Source organism: Anser anser (genome assembly GCF_964211835.1).
Source record: "Anser anser genome assembly, chromosome: 3".
In the NCBI taxonomy this organism is placed as follows: Eukaryota; Metazoa; Chordata; class Aves; order Anseriformes; family Anatidae; genus Anser; species Anser anser.
In genome coordinates, this window is record NC_139722.1 from 71,374,528 (window position 1) to 71,399,025 (window position 24,498).

Consider the following 24,498-nt stretch of genomic DNA (forward strand, 5'->3'; position numbering starts at 1 on the left):
GTTTATAGCAATGTATTTCTCACTAGAATCTGTTCATGCTAAACATTCAGCTTGCCACAAGTGGCAGCTTTGCAGTTGTGTAGAGGTAGCAAGTGTTCTAAGGAAAATCTTTTCTCTGTTCAGTAAAATGGAAACTAAAGTCTCAGTGATCTCAAGCCTAAAGTAGATGATATAGATTCCTGCCCAGAAGTCATGCACACCAGCACTTTTGATACTTTAGGCTGTGAAAAAAATTTCCCGTCTTCCACCAAGTGGTGAAGAGGAGAGTCAAGAACTTGTGTCTCAGTTTTGGTAACTGCTCAGCCGTCACAACAGCTTTTGCAAATTGTGAAGACACATTACCACAAGGATTGCTCTCTGATTACCTTGACAGCTCTTCCTGGCTCTGCAGACTCCCATGCTTGTTTCATGGCTTTGATCTCATCTGCTCGCTGAGTGTCTTTCTTCACCTCCAGAACTTCTGCCTCTCTCTGCTCACTAACTAGACGTAAAGTCCAGTACGGTTTGTTTAAAGCAGCTTGCTGAAAGTGAAGTACCGTAAACATAATATATTTATCAATATACATCTATTACCACTATTAGGATGAAGCTATATTTCTGTACCTTTGTAATTTTCACAGCTGGTATACATTACACATTGATAGACTTTGACTTGCAAACTAAACAAACTGCTGCCAAAGGAAAGAAAAATTGCTTTGCAACAAGCCCCTCTAAGGTAGTTTGTATGCCTTGCCCAACCCCTATCTAGCATGCTCTACATTCCCAGTTCTTCTCAACAGTCTGTCTGAACATTTTTTCATGTAATTATCTCCCTGTCAAGCTTTTTTCCTTCTTTCCTTCCCTACTTTCCTTTCCTTCTTTCCACATCCTTTTTTTTTTTTTTCCCAAGAAGTCTTATTAATTTTTAACCTGGATTTTTCTTTAGAAATATATCTTGCTCTATTTCCTTTGGCATCAGATTCTTTCTAATCACGTTCCAAATTCTCTAAACTACTTTAATGCAAGCTTCTCCATACCATACCATAGGATGCAAGTAGTGCTCAAAGGGCTATTCTGCTCAAAGTCTATTCTGCTGTCTGACTAATAAATAAAATACTGTGCTGCACATATTTCTCAAAAGTGTACCATCTCAAGAAGCTTGAAGCCCAAGATTCAGAAGTAGAGATAGGAGCTCAGCTTTTCTTCGAGACTAAAGGCAGACATCTTCTTAATCAGCAGGCAGTCTCCTCTTGAAACCTGCATCTATTTTTGTGACAGACTGAAGAACTCCCAAAAGTTATCATCCCAGCACCTGTAGCATACCCCAACATTGGAGCTGAAGGCAGAAATCTGGCACAACCTGAAGCTGCAATACATTTATGTGGCTAACTGTCTCAAATGCAGGCACTCTGATTGCTCTGGAAGAAGGGTTAAGGCACTGCTCCTAAACTCAGTATGATGAGGTGTGGATATGAGTTATAAGGAAGCTTGCTGTGCAATAACTTTAGTCAACAAAACAATCCAGTAGAAATTTCTTCACAAAAAAAATTTATGGAGATGGTCTCCCACAGAAATACCACCCATGAGGCAGCCAAAAACAAACAAATGAACAAAAAACAGCAAAGGCAATGCTATTAAAGGAAGACCTGCCAGTTTCTTCTTCACTTTATATTAATCTGTTTGTAATCAATAAAGTCAATTACTACTTTTAAAGCATGCATACAGGTTGGTCAACCACAACACATTCAAACTATCCTACCATAGATGAGAAGAATTTGCAAGCAGGTAAGTGATTTTTCTGCCACTGTATACCTATAAGCTAATAACAATTGTAACGTGTAAAAGAGGAACTAACCTAAGGGAAAGACCTATTTTATCTCCCTGAGGGCCCCATGAAAACCAGTACAAGTGATTCTAATTAGAAATCAAGATGACAAATTAATGGAATTTAATAAACCTTCAGTAGAGACAGAAACTAGATGTCCAAAAGAAACTGTCAGTGCTGGTGTTGCACATAAAGAAATGAGCACATCACATCTCTAAATGCAGGATACCTGTCGTTTACACATGCAATTCAATCATTCTCGGGTGTAAAGTAAGAAGTTGGCAAAGCAGGGCACAGAGAAACACAAGGGATGCCCTAAAAGTGCTAGTAATTCTGATCAACAGAGCTGAAAATACTTTGCATAAATATTACACTTTCAACAAATCCAAATTCTTAAATTTGTTCTCACCTGATATTCAGGTTGAAATACAAGAGACATAAGTGATCCCCTTTCTTTATTGGACTTGTCCTTTTCTGTCTTCTCAGTTGTTTTCTCTTTTGATTTTCTGGTTGATTTAGGAACACTTGCAGACCTTTGTCCTTCAAGATTATTGAGCGCTGGGAAAAAACTGCACTCCTCATGTTTTTCACCATATTCTGTTCACATGTAGTTACGATGCACAGTGAATTGAAGGATACCATTGTCATCCATAAATGTATTTTCCCCATATAACATACAAGATGGAATAACAGAATAGAACAGCAAGAGGAAAGACAAATAAAAGCCAAATAATTAGTTGACACTGTTAAGTACTATACTAACATTAATTATTGGAATAAGAACTGGGGACAAAACAACTTTTAAGAATAGACTTACAAGGTGGTAGTATTCTGACAGCCTTATTTGTTCTAAATGGCACTTAATGGTCATTTTAACAGAGTCCCTGCACTGCTGCCTTGTCAATGGGTCAGTCCAAAAAGGAGATTGCAGTCTACAGTATAACAATCTGATTCTTAGTTATTTTATATAGTCTCATACAAACTCTGTCAGTGCAATGCACCTGGTAGGTGAGAAGCTCAAAGTAGTCAAAGCCAACCTTCTCACTACCTCATATCCCTGTAAACCTGAAAGAGTGGAAGAGAAGAAGCACACATACAAACAAAACAGACAAATGAACAATCAAACCCCACCCCAAAACATAAGAAACTTGAAGCGAAGAAACACATTTGAGACGATGCATATTTGGGAAAATTAAAATGATAATTTTGAGAATAATCAGATAAATTTTGGGATTCATTATTTAATCTTCACAAGTATGTGCTCACTGTATGACCTGTGTTTGAAATGAAGATGCTGAGAAATGACATTTGTGACACTTTCATTCTGCACTGTCTTACCTAGTGGGAGCTATTAACAAGACTTTTTGCATGTCACATTCTTGTTTAAAAATAAAAAAGGATAAATGAATTCTGCAATAGAATACAGATTTAATAGCATTGGAACAAGTCAACTGAAACAGCTGGACTGGATCCACAACACTATAAGATTAAAGATCAGTGTCTGAAATCTCTGTCTTACCCCACATTCATAGTGCTTGAAACATTAAAACAACGGCTGAAAACCTAGATTTGATCAGTTCAGTCAAACAGGCAATTTCTCTTCGAAAAAGAGGAAATGAGTAACTGTTTTAGAGTCTGAAAATAATAACAAGGCACCATTCACTTAATGCTGTGCTTTTCTAATCTCCTTCCATGGAGGGCAAATCAAAGTGCTGCTTGATTTGCTCCAAAGTCCACTAAGATATTCCACTGGCTTTAATGAGCATTGGATCAGATCTGCAATGCCGTGGCTGAGTTTATATGGAAATATAAAATGTAAATTTGAAATGTATACAAGCATATTTATAACATACATGTAGTAACTACAAATATATATAATATTATATATATGTATATTAAATCATGTATAATATTATATATATGTATATTACATCATATATCATACGTGTTTATGTATAAATTACATTCTGTTCTCCTCGTGCTACTGCAATAATGAACAATGGTACCAAAGCGCTAAGCATAAATTGATTCAATGCAAACAAAATATACATTAAAAAAGGAAAGCAAAAGTTAAAGCAATCTCTACAAATATTGAAGCTACTAAAACTCCAGATGAAATGCAAATATAAAATAGTGATGATGTTATTTGAAGTTATATCATTACAGAAGCATCTTTCCACTTAATTTCACATTATCATAACATATTAGCACCATAAATCAGACTAGTGCACAGGCATTATTCAGTGAATTATTAATTTTTAAAGATAAGTTATTTATTGTTTATGCAAACACCAAGAGACATTCAGTGTCATTAGCTAAATCATATCAGACAAAAACTATCTATGGCATTGGATAGCACAAGCTTTGGCTTCCATAAAGATTTTACAACTCTGAAATTTAATATTTTGATGCTCTGGACTTAATTACTAACTTCTCAATGTATATCACATATGAGCATATGAAATACAAGGCTAAAATGAGCCATCCTGTTTTAATTCCTAGTGTGGGGTCTTAGGACAGGATTCAGTTGAGCTCTCACAGCTAGCTACCAGTAGACTGTGTTGTCCATGTTCCCTCAGCAGATTTTACTGATTTGGGGATCATCCTCCAGAAATTCCTGGAGTGGGCACTGACTGCAGTTGGGCAATACAGCTTGCAGTCCACTCAGGCTGTAAGGAAGAATGTGAGTGGCTCCTTGGGGCTTTCCCCAAGGTCAAAACTAGGCAAATGCTTTGCACTGGGACGCAATAAGTAGAAAGGCAGAGAGAGAATACAGAAAGCAAAAGGCCATGGCTGAATTTCATCTGACAACAGATGCACCAATCATCAAAAACTCTCAGTGGCAGTTATTGTATATGTATGGTGCACAGAAAAGTTTGGGCATCACACCAATTGACAGTGATGACGAACAGCTGGTAGTAACTTTTGAAATTAGCTTCTCTAGAACTTTACAATTATTTGTCAGAGATTCATTTAATCTAATGCCAGAAGAGACCATAGTGACCATCCAGTCTAAGTCCTGTCTATGACAAGCTAAATAATTACACCAAAGGATTCCTGTCTGAAACTCATAACTTCTGATTGAGATACAAATTCTTTCTTTTTAGGAATGGTAAGCAGCTACTCTCGATTTGCAAAATTAAAATGACAGAGAACGTATCTTGTTCATAAGTAGAATAAAAAAGATTCTTCAGAAGTTTTCCTTGAGAACATATCATGCTCACACATGCTGTAAGAATTTAGTGGGATCATATAGTAGTTAACAGAAAGGACTGTTACTTGTCCCATGAAAGACTTTTAGGTTTAGCTGGAGAACGATGGAGAATCTCAGCTGTTGCTTTTCCTTTCTCTGACTGGACCCCGAACAGGATTCTGGACAGATAGCAATGTCAAGAATCTTTTAAAGTTGGGCTCATCCAGACACTTAAGTTGCAGTAAAGCTGCACCAGAACAGAAGCAAACCAGCAATACAGTTGCAGTAGTATGTGGAGGTTAAAGCATGGCTTAGTTGACTACAGGTCTTAAAACTGTAGCACCATCATGTATTCTCAGTGGTCTATTTTTTTTTCACCTGCTTCATCAAACACCAGGGAAGTGATCACTTACTATGGACAGGCAAGAAGGGAAAGAGATAAAGAAAGAAAGGAACATCCTGCTAAAATTCTCACAAAATTCTGCCCCAGAATGAGACAGCAAGTTCTCCTGCGGGAAGACAGAACAAGTGCAAGAAACTTTCACTGCTCTGGAGGAAAAAAAAGGTAATATTCCAAAGGATATTGCCTTTCCTGCCTTTTCAAACCTACCTCTACTACCTGGTTTGGGCAATCAATCTTACCCTACTATGTTAGCTTGATAGACAGACTTCTCTAGTTGACAGCTGAAACTGATGAGTTAACTTGGGCAATATCTGAAATATGTGTAGCAGTCAGTATTCAGCCCACACTGATGATTCAACTTTGGGTTGCTACAGTTGCACAATAAAACATCTGCTCTTACTGCAACAAAAGTAAAATCTAACACCCCCCGGACCTTCCCCCTCCCCAGAAAAGTGGTTGAAAATCAAATATAAAAAACAAATCTTAAAACAATTTTGCTCACACAAACAACTTTAAATGGTATTGGCAGTTGCAAGATTCCCTTCTAGTTTTTCCCCTTTTGCATAAGAATCCAGACTTTTATGTTTTAGAATTTTTCCACAGAAGTCTTGCACCATTAACAGATCCCAGGGAGTAGGAAGAGATGTAGATAAAAATCAATATATATTTTTGGCACTTTCTCATTTCTGTTTACTTGGGTTATCCTGGCTAATACTTTTTTATTGTTTCACTTGTCCAAAGCGTTATTTAATAAAACATTTTATAAGATGTTATATATAATAAATATGACTATATATTAGTCATGAAATAACTTTTGCTAACAGTTCTACTTGCAAATATTGTCAAACTTCAGTATTAAGTATTATGAAGAAAGAAAAGGATAACAAACAACAAAGACAAAATAAAAAATCATCACAACACCTGTATGCTGGAAAACTTACTTTCTTCAAAAATGTTCCTAACAAACATTTAATACCAATGAGTAGTATGAGTCTTCTAAATGGAGACTAGTTTAAAAAACTGGTAAATGGTGATACAAAGCAGAAATACTCTTTGCAGTGATAAATGAGCTTTAATATAAAACTAACTCCAGATGGCACTGTTGCCTTACATGAAAAAGTGGTACCTGAAATTGTGATTTGTTGCAGGAATTTTCCACCTGGCTCACTGCAGCTTTCTTAAAAATCATATGGTGAGAGGATGCCTTTTTGGCTAAGCACCAACATTGCTATTATATGAATTGTGTGTTTGACAAGTGGTGCTGGCAACCTGAGATGGTAAATCTCAGTTTTCAAATTGCTTTAATTTGAAAACTGGTTCACCATCAGAAAAATATTCAGAGATTAAATATTGTTTACTACAAAATACCTACCTATTCTAAGCTCTCTAGTTAAATATTGCTGTTAATAGGGGAACATAAAATAAATGCTAAGTAGTAAATACAGGAATTGTTGGTATGTGTTGTTTTTTTAAACTGTTGGTGGCTTGGGCAATCTAGTTTTTATTCCATGAGAACACAATCAATTGGTATTCTTATATAAACAGAAACACACAGTTAATCTGAACTGTGAAATAGATTTTGGTTACTTTGAAAGGCACCAGTTATTGGAGGACACAGAAATCTCTATTTAAAAAGAATCCGAATAGAAAATTCTCATTAACGCTGACTGTGACTTGACTCTGGTTGACTATAAATGAGCTAAGGTATCAGCTAAAATGGAGAAGGGAAGTTATGACTGGAGTACTGCCACCAGGAATTGAATATGAGACTATTCAAGTTAATGACAAGTTTCAGTAGTATCAGCTGAAAACTAGCAAAAAAAAAATCAGAGATTGTGACCTCCTTTGACCCACAGTTTTACAAACTATGGTGGCAGTTGTAGGAAAGGATAGGCACCAGAAGCATGGTTGGTATGTTAAAAACAAGCTGTAGCCAAGTCAGAAGCTTAACACAATGCAAGAGGATGCAATTTTGTGAGGAATGCAACAAACTAAGAGGGTGAAATAACAACGAAAATAGCTGTCTGTGCATCCATCTGTAAGGCATAACCTCTTAAGTATTATTGTGTTCATGATACAGTGTAATATGTCCCATTTTCAACTCAAGCAGATATAAACTTTCCACATCAAAAAGTCAGATATCAATCCACATTTCGGAGGCATAAACTCTGAATTTACAAGTTATGAAACTGATACTCTGTCAGCTGTGGTGACTAACGAATAATAAATCTACTACTGTCTAAACTGAAATTGAATGCAAGAGTTTACAAGCACAGGTTGACCTAAAGATATTATAGTGGGAGATGCATTCTACAGATATTGAGACAGTTAATGTGATTTATAAACAAATGCAATGCATCTTCAATTTGAAACAGTTGTCAACAAAGCAACTAGAAAATCAAAATAACAGATTTTCATTTTGGTCATTTAGTAGAATTTTACGTACATGCTGATGCAGTTAGCATTCAGATGGTACCTTGTTTGGCTGTATTAGACAATATAAATCTTGTGCTTTCTTACAACGTATTATAAGGTCAATATTACTCTGCAAGCATTACTCTAACATCTTAGCAGAAAGACGCCTTCAGACTCTACTCGATGATGAAACTTCATCTCACAGTTTAGTTCTTCCACCAAATATATTCTACACATCAGGTAGCAGTATAAATAGCTAGCATTGAGCCCAGAAGTACTGCATATATGCAGCATGGATTTTATTCATCTATGACCTAAACAAAAATTGAAATTTCACTGTTCTAGGGAACTTCTATGTCTTGTAGACTGCATGGTGATCTTCATTCAGAGTGACAGATTACTAGATTACAACAGGTGGGACTAACATGAACTCTTCTAAAAGAAATACAACAAGGAAGTGCAATGCATTTCCTTGGTGCCTGTGAGAATGTGGGGTGGAGGCAGAAGAATATCAGAAACCAAAAGAAATATTCCCTCTAACAAAAGATTCAAGTAGTAGCTCCAGAATTAAGACTATAATGGAGGTAAAAAGATACTAGGAACCTGGTGACAAAAGAAACCTCTAAACAGCATTTTTGAGAGCAAGTTTTCACAAATATTACTGTTGATAAACTGAAATCTGTGGTAGCTTTAGGCTTTTTGTTTGTAAGAATGCCTAATAAATTATGCTTTGATATTAGACTACCTCAAACTATAAGAGAGATTCATAAGTAAATGGACTGACACATTCACACTTTAAAGAAAAAAATATATGAAAATCTGTAACATCCCATTTCATTTGTAGCTTCTCTAACCAGTAAGTGCATCTATATAGGGTTAGATTGTCTGATAAAAGCTCATCTGCACACCCACAAAACAGCTCGGAGAGAGTGGCAGGAGGGGGAGCCCAAAAAATACCTTGCTGAGCAAATCCCGAATCTATCCTAGAAGCCATCAGCCCCAAATTCAGGATTTCTGAGGAACACCCTGTCCAGGCTCCCCCAAGAGCTGTCCAGGCATGGAACCCATGACAATGAGACATGCGGAGCAGCTATCCAGATCACCTTTCCCATTTCAGGTGGTTGCAGCCTAGGGGTTGGACGCATTACAGGATGTGGGGAAAAAAGCAGTTTGGTATCCTACAGGATTTATCATGGGATATTTAAGGGAAGAACCAAAATTGGATAAAGGGATGGATTTAGGTGATTTGGGGAGGAACAAGAGTGGGAAAATAGAGGAAGAGGTTAAAAATTAACAGCTGCATGTCAATAGTTTGTTGTTCAGCACACTTGTCCAAATGTGCTTTGTGCCTGAGCTGTGCAGTCTGTCCTATCTTCTTACTGAATTCCTTTCTAACTCTTTCCTGAGTTGATTCCATGTACACGTGTACAGATGGGGGTGTAACTGGAGCCAGACCATGGGTCAGAGGGCCCATCTGTCTGCAGTGCAGCAACTAGAGAGAGTGCTGGTGTGCAAGCAAGCATGTAATTGCTAGATATGATCAAGCTGGACCAGTGAGACTAACTGGGCTGGGAGCAAGGGAGTGCACGGGTCTCTAAGGGCCAGTTCTGGATGCAGGAGAGCCTGTGCATCTCCACGAGAGAAAGCACAGCTACTGGAACCTGGGATGTCCTGGCCAGCTGCATGTGTGTGCACACTACAGTCTGTACCAGCAACTGGTGTACAGCTGCAGCCTCAAGGGTACGTATTTTCAGATGTCAGCAGCTGGAGAGGCTGGGATCCAGGGACCAGACTAGGTGTATAAGCCCAAGTGCTGGAAAGATCCACCTTATACATGTATAGTCTCACTAGACTTCCATTCTGTCCGGACAGAGAAGGGAGCAGGATGAGGCCATTGGTGCTGCCTGTGTTCACGAGCACTCTGAGCACCTGTCCATGATCTGTATGGTTGGCCATGTGTATATATATCTATATATGTAGTTTCCATATGTTCTGTGTGCACATGCCTGCTGGGAATACAACTTCAGCCTCCCTACTGGTTGGACCTGGCGACAGGGAGCTACAGCAGCCTCAGTCCAGCTGCTGGATCCAGCAAGATGTATTCTCATTTACAATATTTAGGGTTTAAAATATTCAGCATCAGTGGTAAAAGAAGAAAATATGAGACATTTGTATAATTTCTAAGATACTTACTAATATTCTAACTACTTTTAATATGTGTTGTTTTCTATGTCCCTTAAAAAGAAAAGGGGGTGGTGGGGGGTGGGGGGGTAGGTTGTGGAATATTTATGCAATTTCTCCATCCCCCTCCTGGCTAGAATACAAAGCATATTCTTGGTACCTGTCCCAGTCTTGTCTCCTGCCTGAATTCTTCCCCTGGCAGTATAGAAGTAATACATATCCTGAAAACAGGCCTTTTGTCCCTTCCTGTTAGTGCTTTTTCTTAAATTATTAGCAGGCATGCATCTCCACTTTCAGTAGAAACTTCTATATTTGGATTTAGTTTGTCAGGACATTGTGCAACTTCATTGGTCTCTCAGACATGCTTTGGCAACTGTTCTAGAACCCTACCTAAAGTTGAGCCCTAAGAAGTTCAGCTAAGTTTTGCAGAGTAACCTCTGATTTCTCTATTATTTTTGAATTGAAGGTATGGAATCACACAGCTAAACTCCAGTTCTATAAGCCTCAGAGCAAAGAGATTAATGCTTAATTATTTCACTCAAACAGTGAATAAAAGATATATCATATGGTCTTGGCTTTTAGCAATATACATTAAAAAAAATCAGTAACATAAAACATCTGACTAAATATGTATTAAGGGTGACATACCTTTGATTTCATTTTTCTCCATTTCTTTCAGTGTCTGAACAAACTGCAACTGACTCTCTGTAAGTGGCCAACTATTATATAACACCAATGCCTGTATGATATACTTGTGAGACTGTGAAAGAAAATGCAATATGTTAACATGCTGAGGACATAACAACTACAGAAAGTAAAGTAGCAGCCATTGAACTCAGCAAATGAAACACATGATTAATTTACAAGCTTGCACATTACGGTATTCACAAGAAGCTTAAAAAATTAGTGTTAATTCCAAAGATTTTATTTTAACTCCTGTGAAATTAAACAATTACTCATGTGTTTAATGAACTGAAACTAAATTGGGCTATACAATAAGGAGCTACATTCCATTAAGTCTTCCATGTTACTTTCCTGTGTATGCTATGTGCTAAAACAAAGAATTCTGTCTTTCATTTTAAGGCCTACTACAGAGCTTTGAGCACTAATACCAGCATTCAATAATGTCACAAAGTGAGGTGGAGATGGCAGGGTCAGTGGGTTGTCTGAAACATTATTTACAGTGAACAGTATATGATCTCAATACTTTTTTAAAAATTGTTTTTCAACTTTTAAAGCCAGTATTGAGTCGAAGAAACAATACTGGAAATTATTTATCAATGATTTTTTTCTTTTCTTAGAATATTCTGTTGCAATTGAACTCAATTATCAGGAAAGAAACCGTAGAGAAACGCATGGAAACAGAGAAACAAGCAGTGCTTGAGGAACAAAATATTATTTTCTAAGAAAAGCAACTAATACTAGGTGAAGTTAAGAGAAATTCACAATTTTGACATCCCTCTAAGCAATTCTAGGCTGAAGAAGCAGGTGTGTGTGTTACTAAAGCATTCAGCTGACTGGCAACTGGTGCTTCTCTAGCAGAATTAATAAAGTTGGCCTTTTCTTACATTACATGTCAAAGAAAAGTCGCATTGAAGAATCAGAAGTTTAACTTGTTACTGGTATTTTTTGTCTCTTAGCTGCAAGCCACGTTATATTTGAATTTAACTTGGTATGTGAAGAATGCCTGAGGACTAAACACATCTGCCTCCTTGATTTGAAAACAAAAATGACCCCTTGTTAGTTGGTTATTCATATAGGTATATTATCCTTTCTCTACAGCCTCACTCAGAATCTAACAACAATCTTAATTTTGGTTTCCTCATTCATGCCTCAGGATATCAGATCTCCACGTGCACTAAAAGAATTATCAATACCTCTTCACTGAATTCCCCACTAAATTCCAGTAATTTGAAATCTCTTACTTGTTGTGGACTTCCATGATTATTTTCAAAGTTTTCCAAGAGGAGAGATTCTTCTTCTAATGTAAATAAACCTTCTTTTAAAGGTCCCGGCTTGGAAGAAGCTTTGGTACCCTTTGGAGTTGAAATATGACCTTTTTTTTTTAATCCTCCAGTTTCTGAATCCTTCTTTGTAATGCTTTGAATAATCTGGGTTTTACTTCCTGCAAGATGATTAAAAATGTGTTAGTTTCCAGAAATTCTATGAACTATTAATATAAGGTAAACAGATGCCCCCAGAAACTATACAAAAGAATTACTACTATAGTCAATTTTCTCATGCTGCATTGTGATCATAAGGTTCCAATTAAAGTTATGCTTATTATCCTGATTTCATTCTGCATACAACTCTCAAACCTCTTCATAGTAAGAAATTTGAAAGACTGTATAACTGTTGTTACTTTTTATAAAAAAGCTTATAATTTGTTTCCCTGCAAAATCCATACTCCTCTCCAACACTAACCATCACAGCGCTGTGCTATATATTACATAATATGGATAGCCTCGTACTCTATATAATGGACACCCACTTAACCTAATTTAATAAATTGTGTGCATTTGCAGAACGAGGGGAGAGATGCATTTGCCACAGTTCTGGCAACTGCTATCCTTACAGAAGTTTCTTACTTCAAACTGACACAAAGGTCATAGATGACAGCTCAAACAAAGCCAGTCTTGAAAAGAGGTATAGAACTATTTGTGATCTATCTTTTATAAAGTTATACCCTGATCTCTTACAGGAGGTATTAATGTGGAAAAACTGTGAAACCAGGAATGTGCTAAATCAAGGCTATAATAGAAGTATTAGTCCAGAAAATTTAAACCTGTGCACATTCACACAAAAGGAAAATCTTTCAAAAGGGAAGCGTGCAAGAGTAGGTAATTATTTCTCAGGCTAAAGAAGTCAAGACTACTGTGGGATTTATGTGAAACTTGTACCCACCTCTTGTGACAGATAGAAGAAAAATATAACCCTAGGAATTCTGAATGCAGGTGAAAATGAATAACACTAGCTTAATACTCAATCTGACATTCTGAAAAGTCTCTGAGACATATACAGAGAAATCTCATTGTTATATATACTCTCATGTTTGTTTTTGTTTTATCCTCCCATAACTTTAGCCTGTGTTTTCAAATGTATAATCTCAGAGAAAGATCTCAGAGAAAGTACTCTTTTCTACTGTAAAGAAACAATTCAGACTGCAAATGGAAGAATAATTCTGCATACAGACTTTTTCCAATAGGATAACTTGCTTTGAGGTTACCATTCACAATATTTGTATAAAAGTTCTAATAAGGAATGATCTTCAATGTCTGCTTGAGCGCTGTCACCAAGCAATAGCGCAAAGAATTTACCAAAAGGTAGCTTTAAAGTAGTGAAGCCAAATAAATGTACTCTTGTAGTCAGCAGAGATGAGCTCCTCTGCAGTGAGTGGTTTCTAGGTTTTAGGAGCTCTGCAGCTGTCCTCTGGAGAAGCCTACCTCTAGCTGTTATGGTAAATGGGATTCAAGGGAGGTGATACCCTCTAGGCTGTAATTAGCTTTCAGGAACGCCTCAATGTTCTCCTCTTCTCACTCTCCTAAACCTGAATAGCATAAGCATTCAATAATTCTGTAATAGTTTGCCAAGACGATGATCCGACCATGACGATAACTCAGTTTAGAATGATGTAATCCTACATGAGACCACACGCTGGCCGTAAAATTCCCCGAAAAGCATACACAAGCAAAATAACACTTCTAGCCATTGTCACCAGGTGGTGCTTTTACACCAAATTACTTTTCCTCTTGCATGCCTATCTGTTCATCTCGGTTTTCGTAAACAAAGTTCTGACTAGAAGGAATTCATACTTACCTTGATTCGGCAGTGCCTTCTGGAAAAACTTTTTTTTTTTTCTTTTCTCTCTCTTTTTTTTTTTAAGAGAACAAGTGGATACCAATAGTATGAATCTTGTATTGTATGTCCATTGTACAAGTCCCTACCTGAATTTCTCATCAGTATGTATGGAGGTTCCAATATTGTTATTGTACAGGACATAATTTCCCAAAACTTCTGACAACAGCAAAGAAACATGCTTTTACAATGCCATAAGTTGCACCTACACAGTCAGCAGGTTGGGTAATGTGATGCTGTCACACTTGTTATACTGTGTATATTTCATAATCTTTTTGTTTTGATTCTCTGAAAGATTTGGAACATTTTCACAAAAGGTGGATTTTGTGATATATAGAATGCCTATATTTTGGAAGAGAACTTCAATGTTAAAGCACATGGTCTAGTATTGTAAAAATAATAATAAAAATCAGCAAATAGTCCCTGCCTCAGTTTCCCCTTCCAAACGATGCATCTCTGCATAATCACACTTAAATGGTATCATAATATTCATTTCACTTTCAAATACATTATAAAAACATACAAACATACAATTCATAAAAAAAAATTCATTACTACTTTTTTCCAGTTAGAATTCAGTGGCTCCACTTCTGAATATGAACCTGAAATGACAACACTCCTATTTTCAAGCATGTTACTGTAACTGATATCTCTTAGTCTTATGTGCTGAAATAAAAGCCTAGTGCGTGTGTATGATTTCTGAGGATATTTTGAAAAGTTCCTCCCGTCTATGTCCCCTGCTTGCAGTGGCAAAGACAAAATGTCCCCATTAGTTATTCTGCTCCATCCTCTCCCTTCCCACATCAGCTGGAACCCATTTCTCTTCTCTTTCTCCTAATAGTGCCTCCTGATAGTATTCCAGTCTTCAGACTACGATCTTTGTCAACAAGCTGGTTTCCTGAAGGAAATTTTTTCTTCATGTTACTGAAGGTAACCTGGCAATTTATTTCAAGTATTTGTAGTGTTGGTCCTAATCTCAGCTATCCTGTACCTTTCCTACTTCTATTTTCACCAGTTTACTGTTAAATTTACTAATCCATTCCCACATCCAAAAACAGTAATCAAAAGCAACCGTTGATTACCATGGTAATTTAGCCACAGTATCATGATGGTTTCTCCATGACTTCCTTTCAATACTTACATTGTCATCTGATGAATTACATTTTAAGAGCATATTCTCTGTAGTATTTAATTTTGCTTTACTGGAAATAGCAAGATGCATGTTTCATAAACATGAAGAAATTAATTAATTTTCCTATGCAGCATTGGAAATTTAGATAAAATATTTATTCCAAAGCATCAAGTTGCAAAACTACACAGTTCAAAATAGTGAAGATGAACACATGAAATACAATGCTATTTTGGGCTTTAGCAAAGCAATAATCCAGTATCTGTACAATTTGTCTTTGCCTTAGGATCTGAATATGCTCAAACAGGCAGAAACTGATTGATTTACAGAAGATTCATTGTTTAAAATTCTTCATAAAAGGACTTAAGAATTTAATCTTACAACACTGATGCGTAGTGGTGTACATGGAGAGTACAGTAGCTGACTTGATTGCTTATAAACAATTGCTTTATTTAAGTGAATTTGTAACGCTTACGAAGAATACACATTTTCAAAATGAAAACTATAGATGTAGTGGAAAATTCAAAATATTACACAATATTACTAGTAAAATTGAAATGTCTTAATAAGTGAAGTGCATATAAAACTGAAACAAATGAAGATTAGGCAAAAAAATAAGATGTCACAACAGTAGCTGATCTCAAATCTGCTAGATATAATAAATGTAGTAGAAACATGTAGAACATGCATCATTTACATTAAAAATGACCTAAGTATTGCAGGGACAATTGTAGAAAATACACCTAAGAATCACGTACCTCATTAAGTTGTATTTATTGCTTCTGAACAGAAAAATTAAGCACCGCTTAGAACTCAAATGTCAATCAACTGGCTGAACATAATTTTAGATGACAAAACCTTTCATTACAGTTTCTTTTCTACCTTCTTGAATACCCCAGCCCTAATGTTATCAAATAATAAAAATGCCAGTAACAAACAGCTATTATCTGATCATAGCTCTTGAACACTGAGTTTGGCAAAACTTAAACTTCTGAAAGCCTGGAATTGAAGCATTAAATAGGACGCCTAGATAAGCTAACTATGCTCTCTAGAGCATGCAGGAAGTTGTCTTGCTCCATCATAGGGATGAAAACAAAGCGTTACTATAATCTCAAACTGAAGGTTGTCTTTATTCAGTCTGGTTGGAAATGAGTACCTGCTCAGTTGTACATAATATCCAAGAATACTGGATTAATTTTGCATCACGAAGAAAAAAGGGAAGGAAAAAAAAATACAACACATGAGACTTTGCCCCTATCACAGGACCAGTGCATGACAGAGACTGGAAGAAACCTCTGGAAACAATCCATTTCAAATCTCCTTCTCAAAGCAGGGTCAGTTGGGACAGGTTGCTCACAGCCACTTCCAGTTGTGGTTGGATTATGTCCAAGATGGAGACTCCAAAATATCTCTGAGCAACCTGTTCCAATCTTTGACTGCTCTAAGAGTAAAAACAAAATAAAAACTTTTAAAATGCTTACTTTTCCATTTCTATATTTCAGTTTGTGCCCGCTGCCTCTTGTCTTGTGAATGGGCATCACTGAGAAGAGCCTAGCTTTATTTTCTTTCTCTCCCTGTCCCCTACCCCAGGTATTTATGTGCTGCCAGCTTTGGACACAGACTATATATTCACAATGTTAGTTTGCTGGATGGCACAGAGTCAGTTTTAATTAATGCCCTCTGGATTTATGTTAGGTACAATCACTAGTTCCAAAGCATTTGAGCAAATATGTGAATATTAACATATTTATGAAAGATGACCTTTGAACACAGACCAGTTCTCACCACGAACAAGAGCCAAGTTGACAAGACTGCAATATAATGAACAGCAATAAAATTTAACTTAAAAATATATATTAAAAAAAAAAGAAAAAAGAAAGTACACCTTTAGTGAATAAACTTCTCAGATTCAAATTTTCAGGCAAAAAAATGAGTGGAGTGGTGGGTGTTTATTTCAAATAAATTTGGGCTAAAATAAATTTTGTTTAAATTCATATGCTCTTGTAAGGGATAACTTCCTCAATATCTCACTTGCTGTCATAAAGAGTTGACAATATGAACATTTAATAAATTTGAAAGTCTTGGGCAAGTAGTTTTTCCTTCAGTGACTTCCATTTCCATGATGATTGTTATGTAGCTGCTGTAGAGGCAGAGTCAAAATCAGACAGTATTTATCCTTAAGAAAATCTCATTTATTCAAGAGTCTTTTTGCTTGTACTCTGACTTATATGGTGGATAAGAAGCCAATAATATGTGTGATTCTGCTAAAAGGAGTGATGCTCAAGATGGTGCACTCAAATGATAGGGTTCAGTATAATCTATGAATATTCCACCATGCACTGTAACTTGGGCATCAGTTTCTTAACAAAAACAAAACATTGAACTTTCAGATCAAACAAATAAAGGCAAGATCTTGAAAAGAAAGTATATTTCAGTTCTCAAGGACAAGGAAAGCATATGCATGAAATTTTCAGAACTGAGAAACTACTTCAATTATTCAGTCAACTCTACTTAGTTACAAAATAAGGCCAACCCCCAGAAGAATAAAATAAGGATGGACATCTTATTTCAATCCATTGTTTTGGTATCTCTCCTCATTGCTGAGGGACAAGGATTCCTACTCATTGCTCAAGAACACAGCTGATTTCACTCAATCACAAAGCCACTAGGGATTTTATGAAAAAGTGGTGGAAAATTCTATTTTCTGTGGTTATCTAAAGTTACTGTAAGAATATACATGCCATAGTGAATAAAACTGTCAAATACTGAATACAATACTCACCATTGGAACTCAAATGTATTTCACTACTCAAGAAATTAAAAGCAGGAATGACCGCATGGCCCTTTCCAGTGACACTCACAATTTCTTCCTCATTATCTAGGACTTGTAGTTTAAAGAACACATCTGATTCAGAGGTTTGTACTTGCACTGTGGTAATATGTGATGCTGTGACTTTTACTGAATACCTAAAGAAAAGAGAAAAAAAAAAAAAAAACACAGCACTATGACCAACAATCCCAGATCTTTTTTTTTTGAAAAGTACCTGAACGTTGTTCTGTGCTGGAGACAAACATTTAAAACTGAACTTGTAGCTAACTGTTTTCCTGCAATCTGATAGGCTAAACTTCCTGTACTCTAGTTTAGTGCAGTGAATCCATTATCAATATAAGCGTGGATGGCTGCAAAAAAAGGGGTGGTCTTGCCATTTGTTTTTTACACTACCTTATAAAATGTCCAGATACACATTCTCCCTCCTACTGTACTAGAATTTATTGAAAAATATGGTTAGGCAGATGAGGGAACTGTTTCAATTAAAAAGTAACCCAGCAAAAGAATAAAAACACAAAGAAACAAACAACAACAACAAACAACCCTCTAATTAATGAAAATAAAAGATTAAGAAAAATTAAATAATAATGCTCTGATTTAATATGATGTTCTCTTAAAGCAATCTACATGCTCTTGTAAAATGTGTAGAAACTCTTCTACCAGCACTGCAAGATGGAAATTGATCAGATGAATCAGAAAACAGTGTTGTGTTTCTGAATTTTATTTCTAGCTTTGTCTGACAAGCTGAAAAATATACCAAACTTTATGCCTCCTCCCCACTTGCAAAACCTCAATATTAATGCATGTTCAATTCCCAAAAGTAACATGCAATTTCAGTAAATGATATATGGATAAGATTTCAAGATTGAGCCTAGAGAAATGGAGAATACTGTTACTACAATCTTGAAACTACAGTCTCTGTACTTCATACCTGTTCTTCATTAATCAGTTGCAATATTTCAGAAAACACTTCCATTTATGATCTGTTAAACCTGGTATTGAGTGTTGATGGACCATAAAATTGAGAGGCTTGTTTTAACACCTTCTCATTCCAAGAATGAGGAAAGAACATACTTTTCTGTCACGGATAGTCCATGTAAAAGGCAGAATTTAATCATTCTTCTCTCAATATTTACCTGAACATTACACGTTTTTCATTGGGTATGTAATATTCCTTAATTTCTTTAGTAGAAAAGATGTTATTTACAGCCTCACGAGAGAGGAACGGGAGTGGACTATGAGAACCGATTAGCCGGAGCCTCCATCTTCCAGCTGCCACAGGCAGGTCACCACTACGTGCTTCAGCCATAAATGTGTATCCTTTCTGAAGAGGGAAAACAAGTCATTTTACTTATTACACTAATGAAAATGCAGTCTATGACTACATGGAACACATCACTTGTGTTAGGCTTATTAGAGTAATAAGATGCGCTTCATAAGCAAGAATCTTATTGCTTTATTATAGTCTAACTAAACATCTCTTATTACGGGAATTTACATTTGGCAAAAAGTTATAAAACAAGTCAATTACAATCTCATCTAACTTCAAACTTGGTCTTATTTTTGGGGAGGGACACAACCAACAACAGAACAAACCATATCAGACCTACACTCTTCTATTGCTGGGGAAATGTCGCAGAGTTTCACTCCTCAAAGATATTCTCCAGAAACTAGGCTTTAAGGACAGTTTGCATTAAGGTAATTACCATACAAAGTTGTTGCCATAAGACAAGACAATGCATAGTGTTAGTGCAAAATAAAGTAAAAATCCTTGGAAAACTTTCTGGTTGCCCTAAGAGAGCAAAACTTTCAGTTTGCTAGTGTACCTGTGGAAGGAGAAAAAGAGTAAGTATTGAAAGACAAACGTAGACTGTAAAACTGCGTTAGAGATACATAAATAAATGATGAAGTACAGATTCTTGTGAACAACACAAGCATAGAAGTCTTCACTGACGTTATAGGTAGGAATTTTAAACTAATTATTTACATTTTTACAGCGGTAATTATTTCTTATAATACACAACATAAATCACAGCATCCTTAATTAGACATAAATGATAAATATTTTAAGTAGAAATACTATAATTTAAAAAATAAAAAACAGAATAAGAGATTCCAATCCAGCATCAATAAATTTGGCAAACTTAATTTTGAAACTATTAATCAATATCATCTATACATTTTGAAGAAAAAGAGAAAAAAAAAAAGCTGAGATTGTACTATTGATAAGAGCATTCTTCAAACTATTTGACTTAGATTTCTTGTTTCTTTCCCTGCTGCTATGAAAGGTTCTCATATAACGTCCTGGCTCTTCAGTTGTTTATGTTTTCCAGCTGTCTTGAACTGTTTAAACTATTAGGACTCTTTTTGTTGTTCCTGTTTTTCCTTTTCATTAGAACTATGCCAAATGACTCAAATCATTTGAGACTGCTCCAAAGAACAAGACCCATATAGTTTTTTCACTTCTGAACTAACTACTTCAAAAAGTAGTTTGCTACTGCTGCCTAAATCAATTCTCACTGTAGTCAGTGAGAAACAACTATCAAACTCAAAAGGAATAAAGTGAAATATCAGTTGAAGACTTTTGAAATTCTACCCTTAATGACTTATTTCCCAACTGCAAATTCTCAGCACTTGGCATTGATATCATCACTCCTTTTCTAATCATCAATAAAGAGGGCTGCTTTCATCTCAGATTGGCACATATCACTTCTGAGAGGCTATTGATAAGGAAGAATATTTCACACGAGCTTGTCAATTTCAAACTGACTGGCACCTCTATTTACTTCAGAATATTAACCATAAGAACAATTACAAGGTATAAGACATTCCCCCTCTCAGATGGGGTGGAATAAGACCAGGAAGAAAGGAAAAGCTATTTTGGAGAAGAGGAAAAGAGACTGTGACTGCGACTTTCTATCAACACTAAGATGCAGGAATTGAATTCTTTCCAGAAAAAAAAAAAAAAAAGAAAAAAAGCATTACTCCATTAATATATGACTCTTATGTGACTTGAAAAGTTGATGCATTCTCTTTTTAATGCTATGTTGAGAAGAATATGAAATTTCACATTCTGTAGAAAAAAAAGAATTTCTAAAGAATATACCAGAGATAAAATATTCCCCATGGTTTTGCTAAGAGATTACTTCAAAAGGCTAACCTGTTTGTTTTTGCTTGCATGCCAAATGTAAGAAAGAAGTGTGCTCTAAAGTGTTGATGCATTTGAAAACTGCACAGCAATTTTAAGACTGTAGATGTTTTTAGCTCCAAGGGTGACCATAACTGAAGATGAGAAAACAGCTATTTTGGTAATTCATGCACAAGATATTTAGCAAAAGCTAGCAGACCTCACATATATGAAAGCATAGATAAACATAGAATGTAAACATGAAAATAACTTATTTCACTGATAAACCAGACATTTTTCCTGCTGGAGGTAGCGTGAAAGTAAAGGTGAATAGAATTTGCTGCATGGAAATATAGAGATCAGGTTCAATCTAAGGTTAATTTAATATTGTTCTCATTTTTAATAATTTTATTTCAAGTAAGACATTAAGTGTCAGGTTATTAATCTTATTTTTATGAAAATGCTGGTTTAATATAAAAGCATTTTTAGCATTATAAGCAAAAAATAATAAAAAATTCAACACATGATTAATGGACCTAATGCAAATTTACCTAGTCTTTATGAATCCTGAGAAGAGGAATATGGAGAAACAGAATGTAATTTATAAGGTCTCAGAATTTGATTTTATTTTGTATTTAAAAAAAAAAGAAAAAATTTTAAAAAATAAACAAACAAAATGAGTGTTACCACTTAAACAGAAAGGACAAGAAAAAGGGGTATAATAAGTCAAATGGTCAATGGCAATGTAGCCAGGGAACTCTTTTAAGTCCCTTCTTCAAATTCTCTAAACTAGTTATACTAACTTGTTATTTCAAACACTAAAATTTCATGTCCCACCCAAGAAGCGGCCCAAGTGAAATTTCTTTGAAAGGTTCTCACTCTCCTTTTGTTCTTCTGCTAAATTTCCGTTGGAAGAAATCAATACTTTCCAGTAAAAACAAACAAACAAACAAAAAAAAATCTCGAAAAATTCTTAAGTAGGCCTGTGTTTTCAGGACTATCAAATAATAAAGGGTTACGATTTCAAGGCTTTTGAATTTTTTAGAATGAATGTAAAAGAAATGAATCATTATTTTAATTTGTGTGAACTGTAAGTCACTTTACAACCTTTTATCACTACTCGGTAATATCAACCATTCAAAACTATGATTCAGAAGAACTCACACATTTAAATATGTAATTAAGCACAAAGTTAAAAATCTTCACCATTCTAAACAAGTGAAACTCTGAGGGATATAGCCAGATATTCAAGTGCTGTCTGACAGCATGATGTACATGAAAAAAAAACAATTTTTTTAAAATTCATATTTATAAAGTTGAGGTTACATAATCTTCATGTTTGCCATAAGTATGCAGAAAATTTAGAACTGAGATTTAAAAAAAATGGAGTAGGCACTGAATAATGTAAGCAATAAGAAAGCAAAATAACTGAATTTTGCAGCTTGTAGGAACACCAAGTAATCATTAGTCACTACTGAGAATGTGAACTAATATACCCAGATAACTCCTATCTGATTTATGCTTCATTCTTAAAAATCTCCAAGAGACTTTATTCCATAATTAGATTTCTTGTTTCATTTCACTATACCTGTGAATCAGAAAGGTTCTTTTTTTTTTAATATCACCTAAATTTATTTTTCAATTAAGAAAGGTGATTTCCTTATGTCCTTTAACAGCTAGTCAAGACAAACAACTGATCAGTGCCCTCAATTAGACTTCTGTTTTCTAAATTAAATATGTTGTCAGTAATGATTTCTTAACATCTTATCTTTGTTGCTCAGCTGAAGATTGAAAAATGCTCATCTCTATCATTTTTTATGATCTGTTCAGAAAACTTGTGTATAAAAAAAAGACAGTGGGGGGAAGAAAAAAAAAAGACAAACCTGTATCAAGCAGTTGAGAAAAAATGACTGTGGAAGAAGAAAATGTAATACAAAAATAAATAAATAAAATCTAAATAATGTGAAGCAGGTAGCTAGTTTATATCTAGATTGTAATATCTGCAGAAAGAAGACAGACATTATTGCTAGTCTGCAGATTTTATTCTTCGTATCATAAAGTTCATTTCAGTGTGATTGAATGTATTCCAGGAATGACTCTGCAGCAGAATAATATCTGCTGATAAAATATCTATTTCACTCTGTTGTTAGCTGCTGATTCATAGTTTTGAAGCAGAACAACTAACTGGTAGGTTTATTAAAAAAAAAAAAAGAACTATATTAATATTGACATTTAGGAATTCAGGCATGCTGTATAATTTCTTGCTTGATGTATGACACTGTTGATTATTTTTTTTTTTACCAAATACTGTTAGAAAGAAAGGTAACAGATTAAAATAATAGCACTTTATTCTGTGTTTTATGACAATCACATAATGCCTTGTCAAAATGAGAAATTCAGTAGCAGTGATTAAGAAATGTAATAAAAACAAGTACAAAAAATACAGCATATATGTACAATACTGTTTTAATATTGTTAAATCAAAATCCCTCTTTACTGATATTAACCACACTTAATTTTGTAAAATTTAAAGTCATGAGCTGAAAGAATAATAACTAAAATATCTTCTCTAATTATTAAGTGGAGAGGACTTCAACAAGGAAGAATAGGAGAAAAAAAATAAGCCATTTAATTTAGTTAATGACAGAATCGCTGAGGTTATTATGTGCCGTGTCCATGGGAAAAAAAAATAAAAAAGGATTATAGAAAGTATCATGTGAGGGTAGGGCATAGGAAAATGAGCATTTCCAGTATTTAAACCATAGTACTGCATAGTATTGGTAAGATCTTATTTGGAATACTGTGCTCAATTCTGGACATCTTTATTAAAGAAAAGCACATGAAATGGGAGGACACTTGAGAAAAACAAATAGTAAAATTGGGGAAGTGGAAAATATGTCTTACAAGACAGAAATAGACAGCTGTAGCATGCTAAATAGGATAAATGCTCAGATGAGATCTGAAAGAAATAATAAAATTTGTGATAGTTCTTTCCACAGCTCATCACTTTCTTGAAAGGCATTAAGTAGTGTTCAACACTGAGACTTCTTTTTGCATCCTGCCACTTGTCACTGTCGGATTCCAAACTGAACTTTGTTTCCCAGTAGAATACACACCCTACTGCTGAAGATCCCAAATTAGCTCTGAGAACTTGAAGAGCTTGTCTACAGCCCTGCATATTCCTCTAGCAGTAGCAGTCCTTACCTGTCACGTTCAGCCAGCTCTCACTACAAACACTATATAAAATAAGTTCATTCTTTTGGGGGCAGAGGTGAAAGTACGTGCAAGTATGGGTTGCAAAAGGATAAGAAAAATACTTCTATGGTGTTAGACTAACATCAGTTCCTTGCTATTGACAGATGAGACTGAGAAGGCCAAAACATGAACTTCTCTTCCCTAAAAAGATAAGCCATGGATAGTGTGGCTAACATAGTTAACAGTAGAGGTAACATTAAAGAGGTTAGAGGCAGGCTAGAATAGGGAAATAAGTGGTAAATGATTATATTAATTTTATTTTTAGGCCTGATGAACTTATGAACTGAATGACGATTAAATAACAGA

General features: G+C 35.3%; 1 protein-coding gene across 2 annotated transcripts in view; it reads right to left on the reverse strand.

The window, feature by feature from the left end:
- ADGB (androglobin) overlaps positions 1-24,498 on the reverse strand; it is a 118,388-nt gene that overhangs the window by 8,074 nt on the left and 85,816 nt on the right. For both annotated transcript variants that reach the window (XM_083832557.1, XM_083832558.1), the window contains 6 exons: positions 18,947-19,134; positions 17,763-17,947; positions 11,922-12,121; positions 10,645-10,756; positions 2,214-2,401; positions 366-521 (listed from right to left, as the gene is read on the reverse strand). In XM_083832557.1, the coding sequence (XP_083688683.1) occupies positions 366-521; positions 2,214-2,401; positions 10,645-10,756; positions 11,922-12,121; positions 17,763-17,947; positions 18,947-19,134 (1,029 nt within the window). The remainder of the gene's footprint in view (positions 1-365; positions 522-2,213; positions 2,402-10,644; positions 10,757-11,921; positions 12,122-17,762; positions 17,948-18,946; positions 19,135-24,498) is intronic.